The sequence below is a fragment of the Berghia stephanieae genome, chromosome 11, assembly GCF_034508935.2.
Source record: "Berghia stephanieae isolate SIO BIC M18660-M18661 chromosome 11, UCSD_Bste_1.3, whole genome shotgun sequence".
NCBI lineage: Eukaryota > Metazoa > Mollusca > Gastropoda > Nudibranchia > Aeolidiidae > Berghia > Berghia stephanieae.
The window spans coordinates 38155088-38174065 of NC_088370.1; the positions used below are offsets into that span (position 1 = coordinate 38155088).

Sequence of the window (18978 nt, forward strand, 5' to 3'; positions counted from 1 at the left end):
ATGTTGCCTTCGAAATCATTTTAATTAATCGTCATCCATGCAGAATTTGTAACGATTTATTAAAACTGTTTTGTTGATGCTTGATTAAAGACAAAATGAAATTTCACTTTCAGATGACTGATATTCAACAACAATGTCCTATTTGCCACGAGGAATTCATTAATGCCGATGTTATAACAACTCTTGGGGAAAAGGGATGTGACACCATTAATAAAGTTAGTGTAGTTAAGAGAAGCGATAATCTAAAACTGATACCTGGCTCCGAAATACATTGGCCATGTCAGCAACATTACACATTACAAAAAGAATATTGCTGCATCAGCTCTGAGACATTACAAAGGTAAGCAGGCAACACCCTCACTACGATCAACATCCTCGTTCCCTGTTAGGACTGAAAACAATTTTTGCTCACAATTAAAAGTAAGTGTAAAGAAAGAAAAGACAAATGGTTCCAGATGATATTAGGTAGATTAGAATACTGTTAGGATTTACATGCCTTTGAAGTCAAATATCATCAACAATGTAGAGTAAATTTTAGGACAGACAAAGATGTTCCATCAGAATGTGTGACTCAAGCAGAGGTTTAGAAGAATCCATCTCGTGGCAGGCCAGTAAACAATGAGTGTAAAGCGACATTTAACCATGTCATAACTTATTTGGAGCAAATTGAGGATGAAACAGTTACGATATCTCACCTGATCTCTGAGATGGAGAAGCATGGATCAAATGCGTATTCTCCATTTTATTTGAAGAAAAAGTTAATAGATCATTTTGAGACACCCTTTTTGTCTATGAAAAAGATGGTTTGTCAGATATTATTTCTTTGGGAGAAAATGCTCAACAGATTATCCATGCTTTTCATCAAGCTCAAGAATGTTCTACATCAGAGGATGAAAAAACAAAGATAATTGAAACCACTGAAAAATTGATAAAATCGGACATCGAGGCATTAGAGAGCAGTAAAACATTTTATCCAACAGTGGATTCCATTGCATCAAAGGAAGCGAATGAAGCATTTTTACCTTATAGCTTAAAGTTATTCTTGAAAAGTTTGTTTTAGCCGTTGGAAAATAGAATCATAACATCATCTCTGGGCCAGGCACAGATACAAGCAGAGAGACTCAAGTCATTGCTCACGCCACTTCAAGTTGGTCTTGGTATCCAAACTCACAACCAGACTGAATCGAGGCTACTTGTAGATGTTCTACACAAGCTTCATTTTTGTTGCACTTATAATGATGTGAGAACAGTTGAAAAAAAAAGTGCACTCTGGATTCTGGTAAGGATGTAAGCCTTTCATGTGATAATGCATTTTTGCAATTTGTAGCCAACCATGTTGATTATAATATTGCAACTATTGATGGTCTCAACACATTCCATGGCACAGGAATGATAGCAATAACTTCATCCCCATCAGCGATTACAAGAAAAATTCCCACAAATGACGTTTCAATCAGGGATTTAGCGAAAATTAAAATCCTTCATCTCCCATTCTCTACAAGCCATATTCAATATCCAACTCTCAAGATTCTCTTGCCAGTGTTGATATTTCTATGGAGAACCTCTTGGATTTTCAATTCTTAGAACCCAATGGGGTCTGGATTCATGCAAGCAGTTGTTGGAAATAAAGAGTTTGCACAGAAACATTTGGAATTGAATTCCTTCCAATCATGATCTGAAACCAACTGATGAATTATGCATATTATCAACTCTCAAATTCTTGTCATCATAAGCAAACAAATGCAAAACAACATCTGTCGTTACCTTTGACCAACCATTGTATTGGAACTATTGGAAGTCCAAAGTACTAATGTCAAGAAATAATGCAGATGAGAGCCTGAATAACAATGTGTTGAGACTTTGTGCATTGGAAGGGTCATGGACGGATCAGGTATCAAAAATGTCCTCAAAGTGATCTATGCTCTTCATTCTTTTACCTTTATCATGAATGGAAAGGCCGACTCAAGAGCAATCTTTTAGATTCTGAACTTCACGCTGTTATTGTCAGTGACATTTTCAATCTAAATGTTTCATTTTTAACGAAATCTGTTGAAGAGTAAGCCAATGCCGAAGAATTCAGCAAAGCTGTGACATGGATTTCAGATATTGTTTATGAAAAGCATTTGGATCAAACCACATTTCTCTGGCTCAAGAGAAGCATGCTTTGAAGAAATTAGTTCACTGATAGATGGTAAAATGGACAAAAGTATTGCCATAAATAACCTTGACAATAATCCAGTATTTCAACACATGATGTCACGACTACAGGACAAAAAGGAAACTTCTTTAGATAGGACAACAGCACGATTGTGGTTTCTGTATTTGGACATGGTAAGAATCCTTTGTGACTTCATCAGGGCTGAACGCACTGGAGAGTGGAGACTTCACTTGCCAACTCTTTCCAAAATACTACCTTTTTTCACCTCGTGCGGACTAAAGTCAGGGTATATTTATTTAACATCAATGCTTGACCTAGAAACATCTCATCCAAATGTCTATAATGCATTTATGGCAGGTCATCCTGTGGTTAGATGCAACATCAACAGTTGGACAGGATTATCCACAGATCTTGCCATTGAACAAAGTTTAATGAAAAATATAAAGTCTCAAGGAGGTCTCACAAGGGGCAGGGGGATGGATGAGAGTCAAAGAGCGTTGTGGATCATGTCAATGCCCCCATGCGCCGAGATCACTTCAGCATTGACCAAATTTTCAGGTCATGAAATTCCAAATGATCAGCTTCATGGCCTTGCAAGCCATCAAAGAGACAACAACGACACTCAGAAACTCTTTCAATATCTACATGAGAGAAATCCTTTTGTCGGGGAAAATGAATTACGTAATATATGTACTGGTCACATTGCTGACTCATCAGTCAATGTTCACCTTGCTAAGGCATTAGGGGACAACATTATCTCTGGTATGATTGGTGAAAACGCTCTTATTTTTTTCGTTTAAAAGAAAAAGAAAAACAACTTATTAACATGGCCACTAAAACAACATGCCACTTGGAAAAAAAGACTGTGCATGTTGACTCAAAACTACTGTTCCAGCGGCTCACAAGCGTTGCTTGAAAACTAGGAGAACATTTTGAACTCTGCTCCTTCCCACCAGCATTGCTTGATTCAACATGTTTTCCTCTAGAGGCAAGGAAATTATCGCTTTCGGGATGCTCTGTGCAGTCAATGTGAAGGAGGAGAAATTACTGGCCTGCCAGATGGAGATTATTGTTTTGTTTTAGATGGTGGTTCTCTTTTACAAAGAATTCCTTGGAATCGTGGTGCAACTATAAATGACATCATCACACAATACTGTACATATGTTACATCTAAATACAGATCTGCCCACATTGTTTTCGATGGATACAATTCTTCACATTCTACAAGAGAATTGGTAGACATGCAAAGAAATGTTTCTGGCCCATAAGAGCAACAAGGGACATTTAATAATAATAACCTTCCTCTCTGAAGCTTTGCAAAAAATCAGGCCATTTACATGATGATGACAATGAGGATTATAATAATGAAACATTTTTTAAATCATCAAAAGTTCAGTGTATGTAAACAAATAATATTGCCCTTCTGCACAGCATGCAATGTCGTCACCTAAACATTCTATGAAAGAATATAGATAATCCATCAAACAAAGACCTGATGTCAACAGGAATCACCCATGTTGTCCAAAGTGAGCAAACAGACGAAATGGAGGAGCAGGGGTAAAAGTTAATTTCGACTTAAATTCTATCCTCCACATATGCAAAGAAATGTTTCTGGCCCATAAGAGCAACAAGGGACGTTTTATAACCTTCCTCTCTGAAGCTTTGAAAAAAATCAGGCCATTTTACTGTACATGCAATTGAGGATGAGAATGTTGACATGGTAATGACCGCTCTCGAACAAAGCATAAAACGAGACACTGTAGTGGTAGAAGACACAGATCATTTATGCCTTCTGTGTGTCCATTTTTGACCCAGTCATAAACATTTTACATCAGCCAAACAAGATGTAAAAGTGTGTTGTATTCGAAGTATAAATGCATCTCTTGGAATCAATGCATGTGCGACACGACATCTAGTGTCTATAGGATAGGAAAATCTGTTGCTTTAAAGAAGCTAAAAGAAGAAGAATTTCAGACAATTGCAGATATTTTTCTGAACAGCTCGTCACAAAAAGCCGACATCATCAATGCAGGAGAGAAGGCTTTGCTTTTAGTCTATGGATTAAATTACCAGTCCCTGAATGAAGCGAGGATTCGACGTTTCAAGGACAAGGTTTCCAAGTCTGTTGTCTATGTTGAACCACAAACTCTGCCTCCAACTTCTGCTGCAGCAAAGTTCCATAGTCTTCGGGTCTATTTCCAGGTACAACAATGGCTTGGCAAGTTTGATCAGCACTTGGACCCAACAGATTGGATTATTACGGCAAGAACAATTGTCTGACAGCAATTATGACAGACCTACCCCCTGCTCCAGAAACCTTATTAGCTGTTGTTACTTGTGCCTGTCAATCTGAATGTACCAGTCTTCGTTGTAGTTGCAGAAAACATGGACTTAAGTGTACAAATGCTTGCTCTGGATGTTTTGGGGAGACTTGTTCAAATACCGAGAACATGAACTTGAATTTCAGCGATGAGAGCAATGTGGACATAGACCAATTTTAACACAGTATGGCTTATATATGATTTTATTCCTGAGCATAATTCATCAATACCACTACGGGTGTCTACCCCAGCTATATTTTTTCTTTTCTTCCTTTATCACTTGATTTCGTCAACATGTAAATGAATGTGATTGCGGATAGTTGGCCGGGGGTCGTCTCTGGCAACATTTTGATAAGCCTAAACAGACACATACTCGCGAAAGAACATTCATTGTTACCTTTTCACAGATGTATTTACTTTTGTTTGCAGCAAATATTTAATTACAACGCTTCTATATTTTAGGTATAAGGGCATTAATGGGGAAAAATGTTAATTGTATAGAATATTTGACATAACAAAAATATTATACTCCTTACTTCTTAAATACGTTGTGAATCATAATAAACTATCGAAATGAACCTGTATGGGTTTCCATCAATGCTCTATTCCTATATCAAAGTATCATCAATTTTTTTTTTTTTTGTTTGTTGCTTTAGGTCTCTTCCAACACAATTGAGGTTATATGAGACCGCTGAAACAAAAAAACAAGCAATCCAACAAAAATAGTAGAAATGTCAATTAAAATCATAACCTAAAGATATCATAAGCTAAATTATAAATAACCAAGAACAAACAGGCAGAGGATTTACAGGAAAAAAAAAATATCCCCTGTGAAAAATACAATCACAAACCAAAGAAGCAGAATAGGCTAGTAAAGAGAAGAAGAAACGACATCACTATCGGATCGTACACCCATGCGAACATCATAGGTATATGATTCAAGGGTGATGCTCCCATCCAACCACCCGCAAAGTATCATCAATAAGGGGCTAAATATGCCGTCCTGTATGGTAAGACAATCCGTGCGTGTCGGTCTATGGGTTCACATTTTGTAAAGTAATTCATTTTTGTAAAATTTAAAAATTATTTTAAAATAGCACCTGTTTATAAAAATATACAATGGTTTATTTTACTAATTTAATCGTATATAATTATATGTAAAAGAAATAATTTATGTTGCAATTAGTTGGGGGTCAAATCATATCTTTCTCTGAATATATAAACAAAACAAAAAACAGTGCATAACGGAGCGATGATTTACAAGACTAAAAAATCATCTTCCAATACATTTTACTGTTTCCCCCCCAGCTAGGGTATCCGGCCAGGGCCAGGACAAAACCGTATAATTTTATTCCAAGACAAAGACAGAAAGCATGTTGGAAAACAAATATAGGGGGATAGAAGACACAGTACGTGCCTCCCTGCCCACTATGGGAGGTTACGAACCCCACCTAGTGGTCACAATATAAAAAATATCGGAAGAATCAAAGGTTAATGTTCGTCTGGTATATGATGATGATGATGGTGATGATGATGATGATAATGAGGATTATAATAATGAAGTATTTCTTCAATCATCAAAAGCTCTTCCGCACAGCATGCAATGCCGTCGCCTAAGCATTCTACGAAGGAATATAGATAATCCATCAAACAAAGACCTCATGTCAACAGGAATCACCCATGTTGTCCAAAGTGAGCAAATTGGGGGTTAATAATCTAAGGACAAAAATACCTAAAGTGCCTGAGGTGAGGCTCAAACCCGGTATCTTCTGATCCGGGTTGTAGTGCAATGTCTTAACCACTCGACCACTTTCACCCCTCCCCAAACCATATTATAAAATTAAAACGTTTTGTTGAGACTTAATAATATCATTATGACATCGTTTGAGGACAATGATCCTCATAAAAGTAAAATGAAAGATCTTAAGAATCAACAACAGGATATTGTAAGTATAATTACTCGTAAAATATAGTTTGTTTTGTTTTTAAGGGGTTTACAGCACTTGCATCACATTTAGGTTATATCAGCGCCAGTAAAAAGTAAGAAAATGGGATAGTAAAAAGTTCTATAATTACAATTAAAGCACCCAAGAGAAAGTAAGACAAAGGGGAACTAGGAACAAATAGGTATCAAATGTAGATTCCAAGAGCACACTATCAAACTACTTAGTTTGAGATCACCTATAAGTCTCATCCGTACACAAGCACAAAATCCAACAAAGAGAAATACACTCAAAAGCTTACCTAATAGATTAAAAATAAATAACAGAGAGATGATTTACAAGAAAAAAAATACCATCTCCCAAAACAATAACTATGCATTCGACTGTTTCCCTCCCAGCCAGGGCCAGGACAAAACCAAGTAATCTCATTCCAAGACAAAGACAGAAAGCATGTTGGAAAACAGATAAAAGGGGATAGAAGACACAGTATGTACCCCCCTGCTCACTATGAACATATAGTTTAATGACCTAATGAAATTAATGATGATAATGAGTATTTTGACAACTTAATGAATGGAATGATAATAATGAGCATTTTATGTATATACATTATACTATTTGAGGCAATTACTTTATTATTGCAACAAAATTTATCAGTTAAGCAGTGATACAATGAGTCCACATTAAGACAGTTTTGGTCTTTACTACTATAAGAATTTCAAAGCATTGGAACCGATCAAGAGCAATCGTTTATTATTGTTGTTGTTACTGTTATTATTATTATTATTATTATTATTATTATTATTATTATTATTATTACCATATAAGGTGCAATATTTCCACCCACAAATTAAACAGGATCCAGACCACAATTTCCCCAAAACTTCACAGCCAACTAACTCAAAAATATATTTATTATCACTCAAACACAATATCAGTAAGTTCTTGGGATAAATAATTTCTTTAGCAAAACATGCTCTACAACACATTATTCATTTTCTTTAAATCTTATGACGTACAAAAGAAAGTTGAATAAGACAAATGTTGGTTGTATCATAACGAATGTGCCGATTTTTCCTATAGTTGGTAAGGAGAGGGTTAATCAGGTAAAAGATAACTGACTGGCATTCAACCATCCCCCATGTGGCTCTTTGTGCCCTTGAAAAGGAATACCCTTGCCCTGACTGGGGCCTAAAACAGAGAGGGCTCATGCGCAAATGTATAGTTTTTCTTTTTTGAGATAATCTTTCCTGAATAAATCATAATCATAACGAATCAATTACATTTGGCAAACTATTGCTTTAGGGAGAAAGGAAAAAATTAATTAAACCAAAATTAAGCTGTCAGATAGGATTAATACATAAGATTGTCAAAAGAAAATAGATCTAGTTTGGATATCGTTATATCATGTGGTAAAGAAACAGTACAACAAGAGGAATAAGTAGATCAAATAAGAAAAAGTAGTGGAATGGAGGCCAATTGATCTTTGTGTTTTATCTAAGATCACCTTAAACGTCTATAGAAAGCAATAACACATAATCCCTGTCCATGATGACACGGTCAATTGTAAAAAAAAGAAAGTATCAATAAATCAAAAAGAAAACAAACAAAAAAAAATAAAAAGATAAAGGACCCCAAGTTCAAAATATAGCTTCATTCCATGAAAAAGATTGGAAAACAATTTCCAAGAATAAAAAAAACCCAAACCGCTAAAGAGGGATAGACAACAGGAAGTAATCTCCCCAACCCACAAAAAATCATGCCAGAATGTCAGTTCTAAAAGTCTGCAGGTCCTCAGAGCATAACATATAATTTTGTAGAGGACCAGGAAGCCTCAACAACTTAACCTCATTATTTATGTTTTGTGACAATTTTTTTCTAATCACACTCCGTGTCATTTCTTTAAGAGAAGGGACCCGAAGTGAGTGTTCACGTAATTTTTCATATGCCTGTGTATTCAGAGCAAATTCTTCTAAAATACTTGCAAATTGTCTAAAGGTACATCCACATGCTATCAAAACGTCCACGATGGCTTTACTGTCGTAGAAGATGGAAAAAAATAAAGGTGTACTACAAAATGAATAATCTCGAACTCTACCCTTTACAAAACATCTACAATTAGCCAAAGGGAGGTCAAGATTGGCATTATGTCTTATCAACCACTCCACCAAACTGTAGAACCGACGTTCAACTGCCTTGTGCAAGAATGTCTGTCCATTATCACAGTAGCCATTAATATCTGCACCATATTCCAAAAGAATTTCTAGGCATTGTCTAATATTGTCGGTCAATACCAGTGGATGACTGTACATTACTTGGTGGAGAGCTTTGTTGCCTCTCTCATCTTGAAGGTTAATATTGCATCCAGCATCTAGAAGCAACTGAAAGAAAGGAAGAAAGATTATTTTTCCTTTAATTAACAAACATAGGATATTGCTTTAAAGTCTTCAGTGTGTTCGATATGTAGCAATTGCCTACATTTGTTAAAAGGGAATGTGATTTACAAAATACAAAGGTAAAAGCTCTCCTTTCAAAATAAACCGGCAAGCGCCATCTTCATTTTTATTTATCTTATTTTGGAGGAATAAACCAAGGCGCATAACTACAAAAATATGACAACAAAGGTCAAAAAGTAGAACGAAGTTTCTCTCTCTCTCTAGTTATGATTTTCTACAGACACCTCACCTGGACAATACTTTGTCCTAAATCATTACAAAGTCTGTAGTACTAAAAAAGAGAGGAGGGGCAAGGTGATCAAAATACATATAAATAAAATATAAATAGCAGAAATGCACAGTGTAAGTTCACATATAAACAAGAATATCTTCATGACAATTAAAAAAAATAATTTAAAAAAAATAAAATTCCCTTTATTCATCCCCAAGGGGAAATTTGTCTTTAGGGTCTATTCCAAGGGAAGACTGGAATAACCCAGGCGTCGGCCGCAGAGCAGCGCCGCAAAGTGAGCTAGGGCAAGGTGACTTGCTCAAGGCCACACAACGCAGCGGCCGGTGATTGAACTCGGTGCCTTTCGGGTAGGAAGCAAAGACCATACCACTGAGCCACGCTGTTGCGATCATCGGTTACATTTAATAACTTTAGAAAGAAAATAACATCCATTCATTGCACCAATAAGCAGTACTGGAGCACAATATGTGTCCATCGTAGTTAATGTTAAGTAACCATTACATCCTATAAATACCTTTACTACTCTCTCCAAATCCCAATGCATTCTCTTTTTATTTTCATCTTGGACCAAAACAAGACACCCTTCTCTGAGCTTTAAACTGGACTTCTAACCACTTAAAGGAGATAGGGGTCTTCAATATGCTCTAGTGCAAGTTTCCCAGAATTTATTCAACATATCAGTACAGAGCTGCCAACCCCATCTGATGAGAATGTGTACAATGGGACCTCAAAATGGGGGAGATTTCATAAAAATGGCTACAATTCTGAAATTGATGGAAACTAACCATTGTGAAAGTAAGAGGAAGGTATAATTACATAAAGTCACACCACACAAGCTCAATTGCAGCAACAATGATGTTCCCAAGACTATAATCCAATCCTTTCAGAATTCTACCTCCCAGCATGAAGATCATAATTGGTCAAAAAATATATGAATATCCACTTGGTCACCAAGGTTTCTCAATAGGCTAGTAATAATATGAATTACAACTAAAGAAAACTGAAGTGACTCTGCACACTAAAAATGGGTACAATCTTGGGGGAAATGTGTACAAGCGTACAATCACTGAAAATGCGTACAATTCCGCATTTTTTGCAGTAGGTTGGCAGCTCTGTCAGTATGAAATTCATTAAGAGAGCTAAGATAAAAAATTGCATCAAGTTGTGTTAATTCAGGGGGGTTTAACCCTATTTCATTCCATGGGGTGGTTTTACAACCCCAGCCCTATGTTTTTCACCAATAACATTTTTTAAAAAAATGCTGAGCTAGAAACTTGAAATGTTAAGTAATCGTCAATTGTTATATGAATTGTGACCACAGAGTATCATTTATAGTGTGTTGTCTTTTCAAGACACAAGGTTATTATTTAAATTTGTTTCGTCTGGTTTGTTTTTGTTTTTTGGTTATTTTTCATAAAAATATTCAGCTTTTTTGTTTATTGACTCTGGCAGATATGTAAACAATGGTTTGTCCTATTCAAATTCAAAGCCATACAATGATATATGTCTCCCTTTACTTTTACTAAATAAGTGTTAATAAATAGTTCATTAGTAAACACAGGCCGGCCAACACTTCGGAATTTCAGACACAATAAAAACCTCAGGAATTTGATTTACAAAATACAAAGGTAAAAGCTCTCCTTTCAAACTAAACCGACAAGCGCCATCTTTATTTTTATTTTTCTTATTTTGGAGGAATAAACCAAGGGGCATAACTACAAAAATATGATATAAATTTTCAGAAAAGGTTAGTGCTACTGTAGACATGTAGAGGATCTCCAAATTCGCCATTTTCAATATAGTGAGGAAAAGCATGTACAAAATGCATTTCCTAAGGGATATTGTCAAAGTGTCTATTTATCTGCTCAAATCATTGGAACCAGAATTATAACCTCCGATACCTGGAGGGGGAAAATGTGTGGGAACCACAAAGGCCAACTTCAGTGGAGAGCACAAGAATCATGACTAAAACTTAACTCTCTTCTTACCGATCATTATCAGTATTTGCACAAAAATGGCAGGCTTGCCCAGCAGAAAAATGGATTTTTAAAACTCAAACAATCTCTCTAGATACAAAACAACGTTAGGTTCTTATTAATTTAAACAAAGATCATTGTGATGTGCAAAAATAACTCTAAATAAGAAAAAAATGTCCCTATATTGTGTCCTAACAAATGTGACGATTTTGCTGTTGGTGGTAAGGAGAGGGTTAAAGAGAGATAAAAAAAGAGTAGTTCTGACTACAGATTAGCCAAAGGCCTTAGTTACTTATAAATGATATCCCGAGGGAGAATCCCACTTTTGTATATGGCCAAATTGAACCTTTCTGTCCAATCAGTGACAGATCTGTATTTGTTCCAACATGTCATCATAGCGAGTTTGTTTTTTTTTTCTTTTCTTTTATCTAAATGAAAAATTATAAATCCTCAGGGCCCACATGACAGACAGTATTCGTTTTTGTTTTTTGTTTTAATGGTTTTACGGCGCTTGCAACACATTTAGATTATATCAGCGCCAGTAAAAAGGAGGAAAATGGGATAGTAAAAAGTTCTAGAATTACAATTAAAGCACCCAAGAAAAAGTAAGACATAGGGGAACTGGGAACAAATAGGGATCAGATGTAGATACCAAGAGCACACTATCAAAGTACTTAGTTTGAAACCACCTATAAGTCTCATCCAGACACAAGCACAACATCCAACAAAGAGGAATACACTCAAAAGCATACATTATAAATTCAAAATAACAAATATAATAATACATAACAGAGAGATGATTTACAAGGGAAAAATATCATCTCCCAAAACAATAGCTATGCATTTGACTGTTTCCCTCCCAGCTAGGACTCTGGCCAGGGCCATGACAAAACCAAGTAATCTCATTCCAAGACAAAGACAGAATGTTGGAAAACAGATATAAGGGGATAGAAGACACAGTACGTACACCCCTGCCCACTATGGGAGGTCAGGAACCCCACCCAGCCAGACAGTATTCCAGACAACAAACCTTTAGGCACTCAGGTCTTCCACGAACTGCCAACATGAGAGGCGTCGTTTCTGCTGCATCCATAGCATCTTTTTCAATGTTGGGCGATGATAGCAGAAATTCAACCACAGACGGTTTATTGGCCTGATGGAGATATTGACACAAAATAAACATTTTCATATCATAACTTTCACAAAAATAAAAACAACAAAACAAAAACATAAATAAAAAAAGAGACAAAACATTTCCCTATCCAAACAAAAACAAAAACAAACAAAAAAACAACCCCTACAGGTGACAAACAACAAAAGTTGTATAATTTTTTTTTTTTCATAAATCCAAGAATTTTTTCTAAAAAAGGGTCAACCCAATATGCTTAGTTAACAATACTAACTATAAAATGTGGTCGGTTAAATCAGCAGATGGCACAGACGAAAAGAAAGAAAGAAAGAGAGAAAGAAAGAAAAAGAGAGAGAGAGAGAGAGAGAGAGAGAGAGAGAGAGAGAGAGAGAGAGAGAGGAAGAGAGAGAGAGAGAGAGAGAGAGAGAGAGAGAGAGAGAGAGAGAGAGAGAGAGAGAGAGAGAGAAGAGAGAGAGAGAGAGAGAGAGAGAGAGAGAGAGAGAGAGAGAGAGAGAGAGAGAGAGAGAGAGAGAGAGAGAGAGAGAGAGAGAGAGAGAGAGAGAGAGAGAGAAGAAAAGAAAAGAAAAGAAAAGAAAAAATCTGAATTTCAAGAAAAATATCTACACTAACCGAAAAGCTTTAATTTTTAATCAATGTAAAATTTAAGTTTTTCAACATGGATATGCTGTAAATCAAATTGGTAGCATTTATTCCTGACCGAAATAACAACTTTCTCACTGATTACTGAACTGACCTCCAAAAGTGTGGTAAAAAATACACAATAGTGAAAAATGAAATGTCTCCAAGAAAAGGTAAGAACATATTGCTGGCCCATACTGTCCCCTAAACTGAAAAAGGTTATGAATAATTCTGTTAAGACGGGGAAAAAAAAAGAAAAAGAAAAGAAAAAAGAATAAAGAAATCTTACCAGATAAAGAACTGAACAAAGTGTATGAAAGGTACCAGACAAAGCAAGAAAGAAAAATAGACGAAAAAAAAACCATCCCGCGACCTCAAGGTCGACTGATTTTTGTTTATCTTCTATTTTTCTTTCTTGATTTGTCTGGCACCTTTCATACACACTTGTTCAGATCTTTGTCTTATACTGGTGCCTGCTCCTTAATTTCTTCAATTTGAAATCTTACCAGAACTGCCTCATGAAGCATAGTTTTACCCCTGAACCTCAAATTGATGGAAGCCCCTTCTCCAACTAAAGTGGAAATGACGTCCATTCTTTCACATGCAATGGATTTCTGAAAAGGAAGAGGAAATTGTTAGTTTTCAAAAGAGTCATTTCATTAGAACTAAATTGAAGTAATCGTAAATTTCCCAAAGTAGACTTGTTAACTAACATCCAATGAATGGACCCACAATCTCAAGTAGTCGGGAAGAGAGAGCTCTAATAATGACTCGGGTTAGAGACGATCTATTTTGGGATCGTGAATAGATCATACAGTAGAGTCCCCAGCCAGGAGGAGTTGTCGTACCAGTAAAGTCGCAGGTTCAAACCCCTATCACCGCCGCAACATTTTTATTCTCTATTGTCTTCTGGCACTTTCCTACTCACTTCATTTCTTGTTGTTATCATACTAGATGATAATTTCAAGATGCAAATCAATACACCCATAGATAATCTGTATTTAAGATCTACTTTATCATATAAATTTCTGAATGTTGTAAGTTGAAGTCTTAAGATAATACATGAATGTGAAAGGTGTCATTAACTCTTTCAGGGCCATTGGCCGCACTGTGTGGCCAGAGCAGAATCTGTTCTACTGGCTAATGGCTGCACCGTGTGGCCGGTCTTGAAAGGCAAAAACAATAATGTACTCCAATCCAACTTTCTACAAAAGTACTATCGATTGAAGCAATGGTATCATTTCTTTCATCAGAACATTCAATTGGTCCTAGAGGGTATTTTAATTGATATTTTGCACCAAATTCAATGTCGCTTTGTCTTAGCTTGTCATTCTCATGCTGCCTCAATCAGATGTCAGGCATTTTGTGACAGAAATGCAAATATAACCCCAGCGCTCAAATAGTTAATGTTTATCTAAGTATGACTTATAGTATGCGTAATGAAAATATGATAAACACATTAGATTCATAAATTTATACATACAAACCCTCTAAAATGGCCAATTGATAATCAATTCAGAATTGGTGGCTTCCAAAAATTATTTTAAAATATCAGAAAACTGTTAAAGAACTGACACATTCCCCATAAACACATAAAATGCAAAGGCATTTTACACAAAGCAGCTGATTGAAATAATAATATATGACTTTCCAGCTCAAAGCAGGACATTTGGGTTTGCAGAGTTGCATCAGGTTAGATTAAAGTCTCCTGAGTCTACTGTGAATGGTTAACAAATACTGAATTTCTTTTATCAGTGCTGATGGTTTTCCTCGGATCCGCGGAAATCCGCGATTTTTGTGTCAGAGAAGGAATTTCCTCCTTTGAAAAAAAGACATTTTCCTCAATCAAATTTTCTGGCTTTGAGAGATTTGATGTGGAGTGGAACAAACTGGTGCAGTTTCCCCACTATCCAGAAGATAGCTAGAGTAGATTATCATCTCAATGGCTCTAAAAGTGGGGGTTAGTGAAGTAAACATGTGGCGTAAAGAAAACCATTCATGATTTTCCTCCTTTTTCCCTTTTTGTCACCATCAGCACTGTTTTATATTCCTCCCATTCCCATAGTTATCTGGTTACAATTGCAAATGTAAATTTTTTTAATACTAAAAAACTGCAATTTGAGTTAATATTCAGGCTCTTAAACCTAGACATCAGCCACTGTGATTTGACTTGGGCTTTAATTTCCACAATGAGAGCAGTTACTGGGATGCAAGGCAGGACTTGAACCCAGCGCACTTTCTTGGTGAAAATGACTATATAATCAAAATTGATATTTGGTGTAATAATAGCCAGATCATCTGAACGAAAATAAACTGAAAATTAATATATAAATCTCCTTTGTAAAGATTGCTAATAAATATCAAAAGAAATAACAAAATAAAAATGTCTAAAAATTACTTTAAATTACCAAAAGAGTGTTCCCAATGAAACGTGCTGATAAGTCAGGGGAGCGACTTTCTTTGGCAAGTCGAACGAGCTCTATCAATTTCTCAGGACTGCTACAGTTCAAGGCACATGAAGCAAATGTGCGATGTTTGAACTTTACCTCGTGTGCCCCGTCGAAGAAGAAACTGAGGTTTGCATCACTGATCATCCTAAGAAGTAAATTACTTTAAATTAAAATTTAAGTTCAATAAAAAAAAAAAATGTTTAAATATTATAACATGAAAACCAATTAAAGGTGTGAAGCAGTCAATTTTTAAAAGGAAACGAGGAGAGAGAGAGAGAGAGAGAGAGAGAGAGAGAGAGAGAGAGAGAGAGAGAGAGAGAGAGAGAGAGAGAGAGAGAGAGAGAGAGAGAGAGAGAGAGAGAGGGAGGGAGAGATGGAGGGGGGGGGGTGCAGAAGTGGTATCTTTTGTGTAAAGGAATGAAAGTGAGTGACATGTTGAAAATGTATATCTACAAATACCAATATATGCTAACAATTTCAAGCAAAAAGAAGTCACATCCACTTAGGCTAATTATAATCTGAACAGAAGGCTCTTTGTTTTTATAACCCCTCAAAAATGTGAATTTAAAGCATATCCATAAAATTAAAACATTGCGCTATCAATGTTAAAAGTAAAAGTGATACTAGGCTGCTAGAGGCTGTGGACTGTAAAAAGTAATAAACAAAAATGAATATATATAACAGCTTGAAAAAAGAACAAAATACCAAACACGGAACGTTTCTGGCTCAAAACCCTTCTTCAGCCAACAACAAAACAATAGTTTTTTTTGTTGTTGGTTGAAGAAGGGTTTTGAGCCCGAAAGGTTCCGTGTTTGGTATTTAGTTCTTTTTTCAAGTGTTATATATTCATTTTTGTTTATTACTTTGTAAAGTAAAAGTGGCACCAATGCAACAGGGGTCCTCTTACATCGCTTACTCTCTTGTTGATGGGAACAGACAGTAGAGGGCCATAGTATTATTTAAACTGATAATAGAATTGTTTTGAAAGATGTTTGCTGTGGCTGTCGGAGTCAAAGTCATTTCAATCTTCAGGACCTCTTCACTATTACTATTACTGATTAATAATTAGCCCATTGGTGGTGGTTGTAGTAGTGGTGGTAGGGATGGTTATGTGGTGGTTGTTGTAGTAGTGGTGGCAGGGATGGTGAGGTGGTGGTGGTTGTTGTAGTGGTGGTAGCAGGGATGGTGAGGTGGTGGTTGTAGTAGTGGTGATAGGGATGGTAAAGTGGTGGTGGTTGTAATAGTTGTGATAGGGATGGTGGTTGTGAAGGTTGTTGTAGGGGTGATAGTGATGATGATGATGATGAATTGGTGGTGGTTGTGTTTGTAATTGTGGTGTTAGTTATGATGATAATAATGATGTGGTGGTGGTGGTGGTAGTTTTAGCATTGATGATGATGATGTAGTGTGGTGGTAGAGATGGTTATGTGGTGGGTGGAGGTCGTTGTCGTAGAAGTGGTAGTGATCATTATGACGTGCAGTGATTATGTTTGTGTTTGAAAAAATGTTAATGAAAGAAGAAAAAAAAATTCTACAAAAAAATCCAATGTGGCAACCTGGTTGCGAGTCAAAATAGGCCGCTTGATTGTGATTGGCAGGGACCATGCCATGAAAGGACCGTATTAGTATTAGCCCAGAGTAAACTTCGAAACAGAAATAACAAAAGAAAAAATGTCTAAAGTAGAGTGAAGAGGGTTTTAATTTTCTGAAATTACAAGATTCATATGACACTCGGTAGCTCTAGGATTGGGAGACCTTCCATAAGCTACTAACTACATCCCAAGTATTCTTGTGAGAGGGGAAACTTTTTTTTTTTTAAGTCTAGGGGGGAGACTTTACTTTAAAAAAGTTTTCCCCCTCCCAAACCCCCAACTAGAACAAGAATACTTGGGATGTAGTAGCTTATGAAAGGTCTCCCTTCTTTTTATAGTTCTAGTAGGGGGGGGGGGGGGGGGGGGGCTTTTTCTTTTTTTTTTTTTTTAAGTGTGTCCCCCCTCCGAGTAGATAGTGAACATTATAAAATGTGGATGTAGCAGCAGCTTTCGGAAGGCCTCCCCAGAAAAATCGAATTTTCGAGATGAATTTTTTTTTTCTTACCTACTGGCGGTTGTCGAGTTTGCAATCGGTTGTCTGGTCATTTTGGGTCATTGGCCGTGACATATAATTTATCTAAGTATGATCTAGAAGTGTTGAATAAATGAAAAACAATGCAGTGTTTGTCTTTCTTTCAAAAATTCCGCCAACTTTATGCAGAAACCGCCAACTTTATCCTACTTTTAAGCTGACTAATGGCAAAATCCGCCATTTGACGTAAATACACGTTCCAAGTCAAAATACAGTTTATTTTAGGCAATTGCCAATGTAACTCATACAAGAATATATTTTTTCAACAAATCAAATAAGTAAAATCAATAATAAAGCAAGCCAAACATAATCAACAGTAGTTTATTGTCTCAGGGTAAAAAGTGTGTTACTAAACGCTACTCGTCCATTTACAACTGTATACACGGCTATTTATTTTTAAAGGCATGACGATTAGGGGTTGATGTCCCCAAAATTCACATCATGCACTGGATCCATTTCAGCCTCAGGATTCTCTAAAAGTCAGTTGTGGGGGGGGAGAAGAAATAATTAGACTTGAATGGTATACTTTTTTAAAGGGTATACAAATCAAAAATCCATCATCCGCCGGGCCATTATTTCCCCACCACGCGATGATAAAAAAATCCGCCAATTTGGCGGTAAATCCGCTAACATGGCAATACTGACTGTGACTAACTCTAATGTTGGGAAATAGCCTTTGGGAACTGTGTTTTCTGTACACCATTGGATTGAATACACAACTGTGTATTCAGTACACCGGAAGAGATTTTTAGGGCGAGACTGTTTGACCGAGATCGAGAAAGGCGAGGTGGCCGGCTGTTTTGGCACAGCGTAGCTGAAACTGTAACCGGGGTGGGGTGAGTTAGGGGTTCGAGCTCCTTTCTAGGCATATTTTTTGTCATTCTTTTTAATTTTATAAAGTTAAATGTTTTTTTAATACGCCCGTGGATTTCGACTACTGATGATTTACCTTGACATCGACAGTTACGTATGTGTTTATCGTGCGGCTATATGGTCTTGTGGTATGACACCCGCTTTCGGATCGGAAGAACCTGGGTTCGAGCCTCGCTCGGCGCATAGTTGAGTCCTTGGAAACGGCTCTTTACTCACATTCTCTCACCGTACTTAGGAGTAAAATGAGTACCTGGCCGTTAACAGCGTTGTCTCTGTCCGAAAAAATTGTAATATCGCCTAACAGGCGTCATGTACCGTCCTGCATGTTAAATGTTGCTGTTGGTCAGGGACCCCCTGTGAAGCGCTTTGAGCACCTATAGTGGATATTGCGCTATATAAAAGCTCAATTTTAATTTTTATTTTTTTTTTTTTTGGTTTTTTTTTTTTTTTTTTTTGTATCTATCTATAGGTGTGTGGAAACAGCATAATATAGGCCTACACTACACGCATGCACACACAGTAGTCTCTCACTCGACTATAACGTTAGACAGATTGCGCGTCGGGGCTCTGACGGGGCCCATTAGAGATAGACGACGATTGGGATTGTTTGGAAACTTTAACCCTTTGCACACTAGTCATTATCGGAAATGCTATCGCCGTCTACATCTACGCCAGAA

The 18978-nt window shown here is 36.6% G+C and overlaps 1 protein-coding gene across 1 annotated transcript; it reads right to left on the bottom strand.

Annotated features, from left to right (window-relative positions):
• Window positions 1-5107: 5107 nt before the first annotated feature.
• On the bottom strand, window positions 5108-17548 carry LOC144956902 (uncharacterized). The gene is made up of 5 exons (XM_078887714.1): window positions 17402-17548; window positions 15263-15449; window positions 13361-13468; window positions 12117-12239; window positions 5108-8803 (listed from the first exon to the last, which is right to left on the bottom strand). Exons 1-5 carry the CDS (start codon window positions 17440-17442, stop codon window positions 8180-8182), a joined length of 1083 nt encoding a protein of 360 aa, XP_078743840.1. The 5' UTR covers window positions 17443-17548; the 3' UTR covers window positions 5108-8179.
• Between the last annotated feature and the right edge of the window lie 1430 nt (window positions 17549-18978).

What these genes read in the sequence shown, in the direction of transcription:
- LOC144956902 (XM_078887714.1), bottom strand. Translation starts at nt 17,442, where the DNA reads ATGACCAGACAACCGATTGCAAACTCGACAACCGCCAGTAG. An exon ending in TGCTTCATGAGGCAGTTCTG is followed by an intron (nt 12,240 to 13,360) that starts GTAAGATTTCAA and finishes TATCTCCATCAG; the next exon opens with GCCAATAAACCGTCTGTGGT. An exon ending in GAAGACCTGAGTGCCTAAAG is followed by an intron (nt 8,804 to 12,116) that starts GTTTGTTGTCTG and finishes CCTTTCTTTCAG; the next exon opens with TTGCTTCTAGATGCTGGATG.